Source organism: Delphinus delphis, chromosome 20 (assembly GCF_949987515.2).
Source record: "Delphinus delphis chromosome 20, mDelDel1.2, whole genome shotgun sequence".
NCBI lineage: Eukaryota > Metazoa > Chordata > Mammalia > Artiodactyla > Delphinidae > Delphinus > Delphinus delphis.
The window spans coordinates 42,340,518-42,354,723 of record NC_082702.1 but is presented as its reverse complement, the minus strand read 5'-3'; the positions used below and the strand labels follow the sequence as shown (position 1 = coordinate 42,354,723).

Genomic DNA, 14,206 nt, shown 5'->3' with positions numbered 1-14,206 from the left:
AAATTAAAAATTAAAAAAAGAAAGAGGACAATTAAAGGAACAGGAGGATGTATTTGAAAAAGCAAAAGGATATGGATCCAGTGCACCAGAGGCAGAAGAGCAAAGTAGCAACAGGACTGGTACACTTATTAGGCACTTAGCTCCTGTGTGCCAGGAACTAAGTAGTTTTACACTGATTAATTTACTTAATTCTTTTTTTTTTTTTTTTTGCTGTACGCGGGCCTCTCACTGTTGTGGCCTCTCCAGTTGCAGAGCACAGGCTCTGGATGCGCAGACTCAGCAGCCATGGCTCACGGGCCTAGCCGCTCCGTGGCATGTGGGATCTTCCTGGACCAGGGCACGAACCCGTGTCCCCTGCATCGGCAGGCGGACCCTCAACCACCGCGCCACCAGGGAAGCCCTAATTTACTTAATTCTTATAACAACCCTAAGAGGATCATTCATTTTTCTTTCCACTTTATAAATAAAGAAATTGAGGAATGGAGAGGTTAAACAGTAGGTATAGGAGCCAGAACTTCACCCAAGCAGGCAAACTCAAGAGCCTATGCTTTTGGACTTCCCCGGCGGCACAGTGGTTAAGAATCTGCCTGCCAATGCAGGGGACACGGGTTCGAGCCCTGGTCCAGGAAGATCCCACGTGCCTAGGAACAACTAAGGCCGTGTGCCACAACTACTGGGCCTGCGCTCTAGAGCCCGCAAGCCGCAACTATTGAGCCCATATGCCCTAGAGCCCGCGTGCCTAGAGCCCATGCTCCGCAACAAGAGAAGCCACCACAATGAGAAGCCTGAGCACCACAACGAAGAGTAGCCCCCGCTCACCGCAACTAGAGAAAGCCCGCGCGCAGCAACGAAGACCTAACACAGCCAAAAGTAAATAAATAAGTAAATAAATTTATTTTTTAAAAAAAAGAGCCTATGCTTTAAATACTATGCAGGCAGGGACAATGACAACATGAAATAGAGCACAAGAGTAGTAATCAATTGTCTTCCTGAGAGAAAGACCATTAAGTGTTGCTGTCGAGAAACTATAGCTGCTTTTATACTTCTAGAGTCCCTCTGTGTCCTGAGCAGGGATAAATGGTGTTCGGTTCTTTTACAGGCCTAATTATATGGCCGCTGAGAATTGTCTGCTCCTCACAAGATAATAGAGCAGGACTCTTACCAGCTTGGAGTAAAGCAGGACAGCTATCTCCCTTGTTCTGCACACTGTAACTTAAATTATGTAACCCAGGATTGCATCAGCCTTTCCGGCAGCCACTCATATGCAGTCCCATTTTCGGATCAGTCTTTTGCCCACATATGCTGTTTTTTGGACCCCAGTACTTTTGATATTTATACTTATTTAAATTCATTTGGTTATTACTCCCTTCCAGTGCTGCTGCAGTCAATAATGCCAAAAGACAACTTTTAAACATATTTAGAACAATAGCAGCATTGTTGTCACTTTAGACTCCTAAAGTGACAACTCATTTATATATAAACATTTGGATGTGTTAAAAAAATTCAGTCACTTTCACAGAATCAACAGACACTGTCTATATTTGATAAGAAGGTATAAGCATACTGTTTAAAGCAGTGCTTCTGAAGCTTCAGTTATTTATATATCACATACATGATATTCATGTATCACCTGTATTAGTATTTATTTAGTATTTGTCTTTGACTCACATTTCCCCATAGTCTAGTAAGTAGACACATTATATATTTTCTAATGTACATCCAAACCTTATATATATATATATATATATATATATATATGTTTAAAGATAATGTTTACCCATGTATCACCTGAAATCATTTTGGGTACCACTAGTGATATATGTACCACATTCTGATATATATATATATGGAAATAACTTACAGAAAAATAAAAAGAGATTGCCTCTGGATGTGGGACTGAGGCCTGGAGAGATGTGGTTTTCATCAAAAGTACCTCCATAATACAAGATTTGTCACCACATGTATATAGTGTTTTACTAAACATGAAACATTTAAACTAAGTAAAACAAACAAAAATTCTATTACACTAAGTCACTTGGTACACTTCCTGGTACAATGTAACTATTCAAAAATATTTCTATATTTCATACCTTTTCCTACTGATTTTTTAAGTTCAATCACATACTCATGTCGCTCAAAACTGACATTCACGGATATGACTTCATTCATAAAATCTGAGGAAAAAAGACAGTTAACTACTACAAAATGAAAACTTTCAATGTTTTATTTTTGACTGCAGCTGTTTACAGAAATATAGTTGCAAGTATACAAATGTTCCAATAGAAGCAAAATATCTTTTTAATATTTAACAAGTTATCACAGATAGCTAAAATCATAGATGCAAATGAAATTCCCTCAGAGAATAAACTGAAAATATCTGGTGTCAGTGCTCTGAAATCCCAACTATGAAAGCCATATACACAAAAATGTAACCCTTACTTACATCATTGCAGGACAATGGAAGAAGGCAGTTCAGTGGTTGATCAGTGTGCTCAAGCAAATAAAATTAAATAAAAAAATTAAATGGCAGAATGGTAGCTAAACCACTTGAGAACAGGTTAATAACATAACTGTAGTATATTCATTAAAAGACTAAGTAAAAGAAATGAATGAAACAGTAAAAACTGTCAAAAAAAGTAATAAATACTTGGAGCTTATCAATTCAATGTAAGGGAACAAGGTGAGCAGATACGTTCATTAGATCAAAGGAAATTAGCTCAATATCATTGGAATCAGTTTGTCGCTATGAAAGTCATAAACACTTCCATGCAGGACAGTTCTTTATTGGACACAGTCTGATTCCAAAGCCACTCTCAAACATCTGAGATGTGTGTGTGTGTGTGTGTGTGTGTGTGTGTGTGTGTGTGTGTGCGCGCGCGCTGTCCTGAGGTTCGTTAGCTAAAATAATAATAATAATACAAACTATTTCAAATCAGGCAAGTTACTTCTGGAAAAAAAACAAAACAAAACAGGGTGATACGGTTAAACACAGAGCCTTTAAAGGAAATATTACAAGTTGGAGTTGAACAGAATTGTGGTATGGTATAATGCTTTGGATATACAAATACAGTATGCAATAAAGCGGGGAAGAGGGGAAGGGGAACAAGAAAGGAGGAATGTAGCTAGAGCATCTCCCAACAGCTTGCCTATGTATTTCCAGCACCAAAGTTTGCAGAGTAAGCCACTTGTATTTCCACTGCTAGTTTTAAGCAAAGATAGCAGTGGTGATTTTCATAAAGTGAGTGTACAATTATTTTCATTTTGAAATGTTTACTTTTCTTACATGAGTTTATTAATTGGTGATTTGTAAACACCAACAATTATGGAGGTACTGAATTATACAGGGAGATTAAAATGAATGAATAAATCTACTTATCTTATGGTTAGTTTACATTTAACAGGATGCATATAACTGGGAAGGGAGAAATGCTCAAATTAAATAATACAGTGTCTTGTTTAACATCTTGTCTGAAGCATAAGTTCCAAGGATAGTTATATTTCTAATGCATCAATTCTCATACAAAGCAAGCTATTTTAAAAGAAGATTTATCTATTAAAAAAAGAAATTAAATAAGATGTTTTGTTGACCTGGCTAGCTATGTTGTTTAATAGCTCAGATACAAATGTAAATATAAGGAATGACAAATAATTTTGTTCTGAGAGTTGGTCTAGATGGGCCAAAATTGTGGTCTGCTGGTAAAGTAAGAGGCAATGAAAAGAAAGCTTTTATTATCACTGCCCACAATGTATCCATTTTATGGATAAACAGGAGACTTTAGCACCCGTCAATTGTATTAGCTACTTAACTGTCATAATAGTTAAAATAAACACAGAACATTGCACCTATATATTTAAATCAGTCATTTAATGTAAACTTTTTAGTAAGTGGTATGAAAATGCCAAACTAACTGAATTATCAATAACTAGACTAATTTTATATGTACATAAAATATACTGTATTTCTATAGGCAGTACTGAGAATAAATTATCATTGCCAATAAATGATTATAGATAACCAGGTTAAATTGAATTTACATTAAAAACAATGTATAACTGTGTCTGTGTGAGTGGGAAAAAAGAGCCCTTTCTAGATCTTACTGTATACAGTTTACACCAGTGGTTCTCAAACTTTAGCATGTATCAGAATCACCTGAAAGGCTTGTTAAAAAACAGATTGCTGAGTCCCACTCCAGAGTTTCTGATTCACTATGTCTGGGATAAGGCCCAAGATTTTGCATTTTTAACTAGTTCCCAGGTGATACGGATGTTGGCTGGTGGGCTGAGGACCACACTTTGAGAACCATTGGTTTATACATACTATATATATAGAAAACTATATACTATAATGCTATTAATATGAAACAAAAAATATAGGAAGAGGGCTGGTTTTAATTAACTCTCAAACATATCATTAGAGAGCCGAACATTTTAATGTTTCTAAAATGATTTTCTGAAGTGTAATAATTTCCCCTTATAGTCAGTTACATTTCAAAGTCTTAAGTCCTACTATACTTTTTAGAAAATATTTCCATACCAAGTTGGCTATCCAAAATAAAAAGGGACATAAATATTCTAAACAGTTAAGATATACTCATCAAGAAGGAATCATAACTATACAGCATTCTTGACTTCTTTGGAATGATTAAAGTGCATAATATCATTAGGGTATTGAGAATATTGCATAAAGGTTTGCAGTCTTTAGTGCCACTAACAGTCACAGAAATACTCACATGGGGAAAGCAGCTCTATCCCTAAGCTACTACTCTCCTGACCTGTTTGTTGCTGATGGCTCTTTCTTCAGGCACCACCACTATGGTAAGGAGCTGGAACATAGGCAAAATTAACAAAAAACAGAGGGATACTCAATCCAACTGTATTTGGCTGCAAGGAATTATTTTAGTTCTGGAGGGACTCAGATACAACTTCATTTCCTTTGACACTATTTTTCATAGGCAGATTTCTAAAGTTCTGATGGACGAGAAGTACACTATAATGAATTATTTGACTCCGTATGGTTAGAAAAATTGACATTACTAAGCTTTACCTAAACTATGTGTTAGTGGTTTATTTTCACCCATCTTATAATAAAGATCAGAGAAGGTGCTTCAAACACTTCCTTTCTGAAATTTAACTATCCATATTTGTGTACATAGTCTCACATATAGTAAAATTTTCAATAGCATTCAGATAAGACCTATTATTAGTTGGTCAAGATGAAGACAAATTTAGCTAATTTCTATAAATGCTAAATAGTATAATTTTGTGATCTTTTACTTAGCCTCCTTCAAAGAAACAATTCTAGCTATGTATCTTTTCTGTTCCTCTTATGCCAAAGGGTGTTAGAAAGTTATGAAGTTGTTTCTATGGTGATCAAGAAATGGAGAAAAAAATGACTAAATAGAAAAAATGGAAGTTGAGACTATTAAAGTCATTTGCTATGTGTTTTTGGCAACAGTGAAAAATGAAATTATAAGAAAGGGGCACTAACATGGTAAAAAGGCACTTTTCCATAAGCATTTAATCTAGATCTAAAATATTAATTAAAAAAATTTCCTGAAAGAGAAAATGGAGTAAAAATAGAATTTTATTAATAAATGAGCCTAGAATGACACGAAAACAAATGGGGATTAAAGAAGCAATTAGAGTACTGGGACAATTCACAAATGATATTCTAGGTATTATTCTGATATTTACTACAGTATGAACATTATCTTCATGATTTAGCTCTAGTGACACAAATAAGCAGAGAAGAAAACCATTTTTAATACATGTTATGAGATTCTAAAGCTGATGAACTATATACAGTCTCTCTCTCTCTCTCTCATTAAGGCTCTCCATATAACCAAAGGCATGCAGATATAATGTGGCTGTCTTGGTTAGGGATGAAGCCTGTGGTCATGAAGCAGAGTAAAGCTAATAGGTCTCATATAATTTTCAATTAATTAGAAAAAAAACAACTGGAAAACAGATACTAGAACAGAAATTCTCACCAGAAAGATGAAACATTCTCAAATTACTCCTAGTGAATGTTTATAAACCATGCTGAATTTGAGATTTTGGTTATTAAAGCATTTAATTTCTGGTCTACAATTGCTGATGCATCTAAACAGACTTCACTTTTCCAAAATAAGCATCTATAATGGCTTAAATGGTCAAAAGGAATTATTATCTTAGTTCTGGAGGGACTCAATATAACTTCTTTTCTCATTCCCTTTGACACAATTTTTCCTAGGCAGATTAACTGAGGTTCTGATGGGCAAGAAATGCACTATAATGAAATTCCCAACTACAGCGTATACAGTATTACAAAAAAAAGAAAGGAAGGAAGGTCCCTCATTAATACTGCTTCTATAATAAACAAAGCCCTTTAAAAACCTGTTCTAGGGAGACTGGCGAAAACAGATTTGCATTGGTTAGATAACAACATGATACTCTATTTGTAATTAGAATAAGGTAACATGATAAAGCTCAGAAGCAAAATATGACTTCTAATTATTTTCTCCCATGTTGGTGTGGATATATAATGGAATGACAATAAGGAATAAAACACACACACACACACACACACACATGTGCACGTGCGCACACACTCACGCAGACACACAGGTAAGCTCCAAGCATTAATGTGAGTTGCTAAAAGCAAGAACGATTGAATGTAACAATAAAAAGGAATAAAATGTGGTTTATAGTTTATTTAGGTCCTTCTGCCATAAGTAAATTTAATAAGTTGTTGTTTCCAAGGCCTCTGTTGGCTCATGGAGTCTCTCCTATATGTAGATATAACTTGTAACAGTAATCTTGAAACTGCATTATTAGCACAAGTATCAACCACTGACTACTAAGCTAACTCTTCAATAAGAAGACGAGTACTTTTTGTAACCAAATAGTATGTTCTGAATGCTATACTTAACATTGACCTTTTAGGGGTAAGGAACATTTAACAATGTAAAAAAAAAAAAAATCATCATTATTGAATAAGAATATGGTATCTTAGCACAGCCCTTGTACAAATAACCACAAAACTTATGAAAATAAAAATTGGGTTTTCTGCCTCCATCCAATCAAACCACTACAGTTCAGGTGTATGTTCTGTTCTAAACTTAGATATTATAAAACAGAAAATTGGTCCCTGGTGACTTGGCATTGGCAATCAGCATTTTACAATGATAAACTTCTTGCTAAATAACAGAAGTCAGCACCCAAGCCAGTCTTCTTGCCACCACTTTATCCATACAGCAGTGTTAACATTCTAACTGGAACTTGATGAACAAATAGACTTCCTGAGTCTCCTGTGTAATCTCTTGGGAAAAAATTCAGAAAACTCAGAAATAAACTTACAGCATTTTATTTCTACTTCTTATTTTTATACCACTGGATAAGCTTACTGACATGAGTCAACCCTCTGCAGTTAAGAGTTTTACATTTTAAAACTGGAGCACTGGATTGTGTGGTCCTTCTCATACCCTGAACTATACTGGGTAAATTTTCCTGATGGGGTGGGGAGAGAGAGATATATTGAGGAAAATGCTTTTGGTTTAGAGAATTTATAAAGTAGCTCTGGATATTACAAGATGGGGAAAATGTTATTAAAATTACAAACATGGGGGTTTTTTTAGTGTCTTTATAAATAAAAGGCATAGAATACAGAAAGCCAATTAATAATAACAATAACAACAATAATAAAATATTAAATATATAGTGAGCAAAGACTGAATGGCTCATTCTTGTGAAACTCAACTTACACAACTGCCTGGATGGGTTTCCTTACTCTAACGTTTTGCTGAGTGAAAGATCCAGCGAACACACAGTGAGCTGCCTTTAGCCCACTAATCACATCAAGGAACCGCCTGATGGAATGGCCACAGATGAAAAGGTCATTTGTTTCAAAAGATACTTAAATACTCAATAAAGACATAACAAACCCCCCCTCACTTTTATCAGACGCCACGTTGTGGTAGAACATCAGACAAACTCACAAATTTACCACAAAAATGTGTGGCAAAAAAAGAATAGTTTATATATATGTATATATATAAATTTCTATATTTATGCCAATGTACTCACTCAGTACAAATAGCAAAATAGTATACCATTTCCTAAATACAAAATATAGCTTTCCAAAAAAATGAAACACACATTAGATATAAACCATCCAAAACTTGAACGATTGAAAACTGTATTCAAAATTAAATGACCCAGAGTAGGTCTCTTTCTGAAAAGTTCCCTTCATATCGGCAAGAAGCCTGTACTACTGAAAACATAATTCAATGACTCTCAATCAGAGAGAGAAAGAAAGGGTTGGGGGTGGAGGGAAGAATAAATGAGAACAAAGAGAAAAAACAAATTAAAGAAGAGCACAAAGAACCAAGGAAGACCATCACAAAAAGGGGGAAAAATCTGACTGTATAAACAAAACCAACACCACAATTCCACAAAGTTCAGCTAAATGTATCGGATAGAAAAAATAAAAAACAGAATTGTAGCCTTCAACAAACAATTAACAGGCTATTTTTTGTACACTTAAAAAATAAATGAAACTGACAAGAATGCCAAAACATCTTATCTACATATAGAAGCCACACACAATTTGGCCTTAAACTGTATTAACAGCTTTCTACATGCCAAAAGGAGAGTAAGACATAAGCATGTGTCCAGACAACAGGTTGTAGAGAGAAGCAGGCATCCCATGGGTGGTGCGAACACCCAAATCTGTATAACTAATGCTACAACTGCAAGTTCTGGAGTGTGTTATTTTGCTCTGTATAGATGTAACACAAATTAATTCTTCATATTAAGTCAATGATATGACCCTGTAAAGCCTAAGGCTTGTGGGAACCATCAGATAAGTGACCACTTCAAACTGTAAAGCACTGAGGTGACAAGTGAATTACACTCACTGCAGCTCAGGGAGAAGTGATGTTTCAAGAAATTTTAGTTTGTCTTTTTTTTTTTCAGATTAACATTTACACTGTTTCCTATTAGAGGGAAAAATTTGAAGACGTCAGAACAGCACCGTTCATGGAAAAAAAATGCATTGTTTCTTGTTTCTCAGGAGTCAGCTCCCCTCATTCCTGAAAGGATACCCCCCGGCCTGTGCTGCAGGAGTTGCTTGCTGGGTTACCCCAGATCAAAGTGGTCTTTTCATTTAAGTTACTACAGGATCATAAAGCTAGTAATATATTACTAATTGTCTAAAATAAAGTGAAGAAGAGGGGAAGAACAGTATCGCTGAACATAAAAATGGAATACCAGTTCAAGACTGGGATAAGAAGAAAACAGACTTGAATTGCTCTGTCAGTTTTAACTATTGTAGGAGGATATCAGAACATAATTTACCATATATTATCCCCTTCATTTTTAAATAGAGCAAGATGTTTATATTTTTCTATGCACAGTTATGGCTAAAACCCTTAACAGAAACACAGAGAATTAACAACTCTCTGAAAAATAAAATCAATAGCATTCCAGCTGTTCCCAGTTTGTGTGTTGTCTGTGATAAATAGAGTCCTCTTATCTGTGTAGAGCTCTTAATACAGCTTACCTGTCAGAATGTTACCCCTTCAGTTTCTCTATAAAAACTGAATGAAGACTGCTTCACTTTGGCCAATAGCTGTGCTTTTTATATTGAAAAATCACAGCCTAAGTTATGATTTGAACTTTCCTTTTTCAAAAGCCACTACTTGACTAAATGCAGGAAAGAAAATCTGAATGAAGAACAAAAGTAAACATGAAACATGAATTATTTTCTAATAGCAATAATAACTGAGTGATCCAGCTTATCAATTTAAACTGTACTTTTAAAGAAATAATGCCTAGGAAAATAGCAACAATTAATTCTGTCAGCTGGAAACTCAAATAGATTCTCAGTCATCACTGTTATTAGGAATATAAAATAAAAAGGTGTTAACAATGGTGGTTAATCACTGCAATAGGCAGCACAGGTGTGCTCTTTTGCAGTCAGAGTAAAATCCATCCATTTATTCAATCACAGTTTTTCATATTTTGTTTTCTTTTTAAAGTAACAGTTCAATAATCCTCATGGAATCACAAGATCTCAGGGTATCTTGAAATCAGGATTTTCTTCATGGAATTTCTAAAAAAAGAAGAAGTTTAATATAACTCAATAGGGAGGGAAAGCCTTTACAAAGTTCCCGTAGCCCTGAATGATCCCAAAGTATATTACAGTACTACAAATGATACTTTATCATATTTATACTGTCAGACTTTTCAGATTCAATATTTATTTCTTGAGGAACGGAGATATGAGTCATAATTATATCTGATATATAGTACATTCATCGGATGTTCTGTCATTCCAAGGAAAAGAAGCTTAGAGCCAGAAGGAATGCCCAGTATTAACAATATGACCTAAGCTATCATTCAGAATAATTTATTTAGGGTAAAAAAGTACCATCTTGTGAGAAAGCCATATTTTAAAAGATCAGAGTCCTAACAGTGTTATTACTTAACTCAAATCTGCTAAGAATAATAAAATTTATTGATGCTTTTCAATAAGAAAAAAGCCAAAATGCAATACTCACATATCCAGTTAAAAGGAGCCAGTTAAGTTGTTCCCTTGGTTTTGCAATGAAACAAGCAAATCAATCTTTTCAATGTTCTGATTGGTGTTTATAGAGGATGCCAATGGAGAATTCTCTGGCATTTGCTGAGAAAGAAGTGTTGTCACAGGTGGTTGGCCCTCGTTTTGCGGTTGGCCTGGCTGACTTATGGCCATCAACTGATCTGGCAATGTAGCTGGTCCAGAAGTTAAAAGCTGACTACAGTCTGCAGAGATATTTAAAATAGAGAAGCTACCTGATTAGTTATTTTCTGTTAAGATTCATAAGAAGGTTATTTATTAGTGGCTGGGATAAATTCATTACTGTGTTTGCTCATTATAGAGTTAAAAGTGAGGCACCTGACAGCCTCCAAAAAGGTTTTCATTGAACAGTAGTAGAATTCATCCTAGGTTTCCTCTAAGCAGTATAAAAATACAACAATGCTTAGTTATCACCATAAGTCCTATATAATTTCCTTGCTATATAAACATTTAAAGAAACATGGTTTTCTACCTCCTTGGAAACTACTTACTTTAATTGGCTGAAAAATTTTCTGTCATTCTTACTTCATTTTCCTTTCAAGTTTATATCTTAAAATGGCAAACACATACATTTATATATGTTACCACATTTAATCCTCCCAATATCCTTTTCAAGTATGTAATATTACCACCACTTTAGATATGGAAACTGAGGTTCATGCAGGTCAAATATCCTAAGGTCTCAGTCTGTAAGTGGTATAGCTGGGATTTGAACTCAATTGTGTCTAACTACAATCTGTGCTCTTAAAACCGCTATGTTGTGCTTTCTTCTAGTAATAATAATGTGACCATTTCGACCAATAACATTTAAGAAATGAGAAATTAGAAAGAGTTTCTTACTATTTTGAATGCCAAATAAGAACATTCCTGAAGTCTGCTGAGAAGAGCCAGGAGAATTTTGTAGTTGGTTCATTGTGCCTCCTGTAGTGTTGTGAAATAAAGTAGCCTGTGGTTGAGGTGAAGATGTGGCTCCCTGGATTCCAGGCATGTTGTTCTGAGGGGAATAAAGGGGAGACTGTTGCATGTCTTGTTGGTTTATACTGTTCTGCAATGCAGACATGGATGCTGGAGAAAGGAAGAGTGTTACTTGCTGCTCTTGAGAACTGGGTGACCCTTGGACCAACTGAATCTGAGGAGAGCTATGGAACAAGGAGGTCTGTGATGATTCGGACTGGGCAGGACCTGGGTTCTGAAGTGAGGAAACTGTGGGCTGGTTCTGAAATTGCATGGGCTGCTGTTCTTGATTCATTGGGGCCATATTATTTTGTTGATGAAAAATTGACTGGTTCTGCTGCTCTTGATTAGCCATTGGATTGTGACTTGGGTTGAATATCATGTTTGGTGGTGGCTGCTTTTGAGATGCCATTGGAGCCATGGTATTCTGATTGCTGAATAAGATGCTCTGCTGTTGCTGCTGCTGCTGCTGCTGCTGCTGCTGCTGCTGTTGCTGCTGCTGCTGCTCCTGGGATGCAGAGTTACTCTGGATGGCAACCATTGAGTGCTGTGACTGGAAGATTGTTCCTTGTTGGTTTTGAGGCATTGGATTAGGAGGAAGGGAGCCCAGGGAAACCTGAGGCTGAAACAGACCTTGCTGGGAGGGTTGTGCCTGTTCTTGGGAAAGCATAGGGGTCTGGATGTGTGATATTGGAGCCTGCTGTTGGAATGCAGCTTGCTGCTCAGTGTTTGATGTTGACTGAAGTGGAGAAATTGAATTCTGAGCTGCAAAAAATGAAATCTGTTCTTCTTGGGCTACTGTGTTAGTTTGAAGATTATTCATTGGACTCTGGGAAAGAAATATGTTGGCTGACTGCTGGTCTTGAGGAACAGAAGAGCCCTGTAGCACAGCCATGGTATTTTGAGAGTGAAACATTGGAGGCTGCATTGGTTCAGAGGAGGTTGTAGAAGTCTGACTGTGGACAATAGGACTTGGACTATGAAAAATAGAACCTTGAGTTTCCTGGGAAAGGTTCTGAGCATCAGCAATAGGATTCTGAGGATGAAAGAGTTGAGCCTGTGATTGAGAAGACTGCTGCAAAAAATTCCCTGATTGGAGTGACATCATCTCATTACCTTGCTGGAATAAACCATTACCTTGCTGCTGAGTACCATTATTTTGAACACTTATCATACTTTTCGTAGATGAAAAAAGGCTAACTTGAGGTTGACTCTCTCCACTATGTTGCATTTGGACCATGGTCTGAAAGACACTGTTCTGAATCTGTTTTGCTTGTGTTCCAGTTTCTTCTCCATCTGCTGAACTTGATGTCTGAAACATGGTAGTGCCAGGAGTTGCAACCTGCTGTGTGGTGGTTGTAGCAGTTTCATTTCCAGAAACTGCAGGAGGAGAAGAAAACAATTCACATTGCATTTGCATGTCCTCATTGGCTGATAACGCACTCATCATATGAGAAGTCTGCTGGTAAACTGGAGACTGCTGAAGGTTTCCATTTGCTGAAGCAGTTGAAGGAAATAGCTCTGACTGAATCTGGGCAGCTGCCTGGCAGATACTCTGTTGCATCTCTATCACCATTGCAGCTGATGATTCCATCACTTGCTGTTGCTGTTGTTGCTGTTGTTGATTAGATAATGTGTTTTCATTCTGTGGGTGAACACTTTCAGCTCTTCCAGCTATTAAATTATCTGGTCTGGTATGGACTGCTGGCTCTGTTGAGGAAAACATTCCAGGGCTTACGCTATTTTGAATTTGACTGACTTGTTGAAAAATGTCTGCACTAAGCTGTTCTTGAACATTCTCATTACCATCTGGAGCAGAAAATAAAACTGAAGATAACTGTTGTTGTGCCTCTAAAACTTGTTGGACCAAGTCAACATTTCCATTGCTGCCACTAGTAGTACTGCCTGTAAAACTTCCTGCCTGCAGCTGTTGAATTGTATTCTGTAGCTGCTGACTCACACTATTTGGTGATGGGAAAATATTTGATGAAATCTGCTGCTGTAAAGTCTGTGCTTGTTCTTGTAGTGGTGACTGCTGCTGTTGCTGTGATGCCTCAGTCAGGTGTGACAAATTAACCACTGTACCATCTGACTGTAATACCTCTCTAGACTGAGTTTCTCTTGTCTGAAACTGTGTAGCCTGCTGCAGTAGTGCATCACTGTTGGGCAGCTGACTAGAAGCAGAAACTGCTGGAAAGGTACCAGGCTGTGAAATGTCCTGTGTTTGGATAGTTGTCAGGGTCTCTGGGTTGTATGCCTTGGGCTGAATCTGTTGTTGCTTTTCGTTTTCAGAAGGTAAGTGGGAAGATGATGATGATGATGAAAAAGACCCATTTCCTGCTATGTTAGAGATATTTTCTAATGTTTGTTGAGTGGATCCAACTGTCTTTGTAGTCTAAAAAATAAAAATTGCCAAATAACATGTACATATAAATATTAAATGAACTCATATGATACTTCAAAAATTATTATTATTATAAAAACATATGCAGGGCCAATTTTACCCTCTATATTATTATTTGGAAAACAGGTGTAAGACTGTGATTCTCAGTGATAACATTATGTCTTACTGTCATCGGGATTTTTAAATAAGTATTATAAGCAAAGATAGTCAAATAAGTAGAAGAATAATCAGCTGCTGGAGAGTAAGAA

General features: G+C 36.3%; 1 protein-coding gene across 11 annotated transcripts in view; it reads right to left on the bottom strand.

Annotated features, from left to right (window-relative positions):
• Positions 1–2,208: 2,208 nt before the first annotated feature.
• Positions 2,209–14,206, bottom strand: part of NFAT5 (nuclear factor of activated T cells 5) — a 132,764-nt gene continuing 120,766 nt past the window's right edge. For all 11 annotated transcript variants that reach the window (XM_060000223.1, XM_060000224.1, XM_060000225.1 and 8 more), the window contains 3 exons: positions 11,441–13,949; positions 10,542–10,785; positions 2,209–10,093 (listed from right to left, as the gene is read on the bottom strand). In XM_060000223.1, coding sequence (XP_059856206.1) covers positions 10,550–10,785; positions 11,441–13,949 — 2,745 coding nt within the window. In that variant the 3' untranslated portion in view covers positions 2,209–10,093; positions 10,542–10,549. The remainder of the gene's footprint in view (positions 10,094–10,541; positions 10,786–11,440; positions 13,950–14,206) is intronic.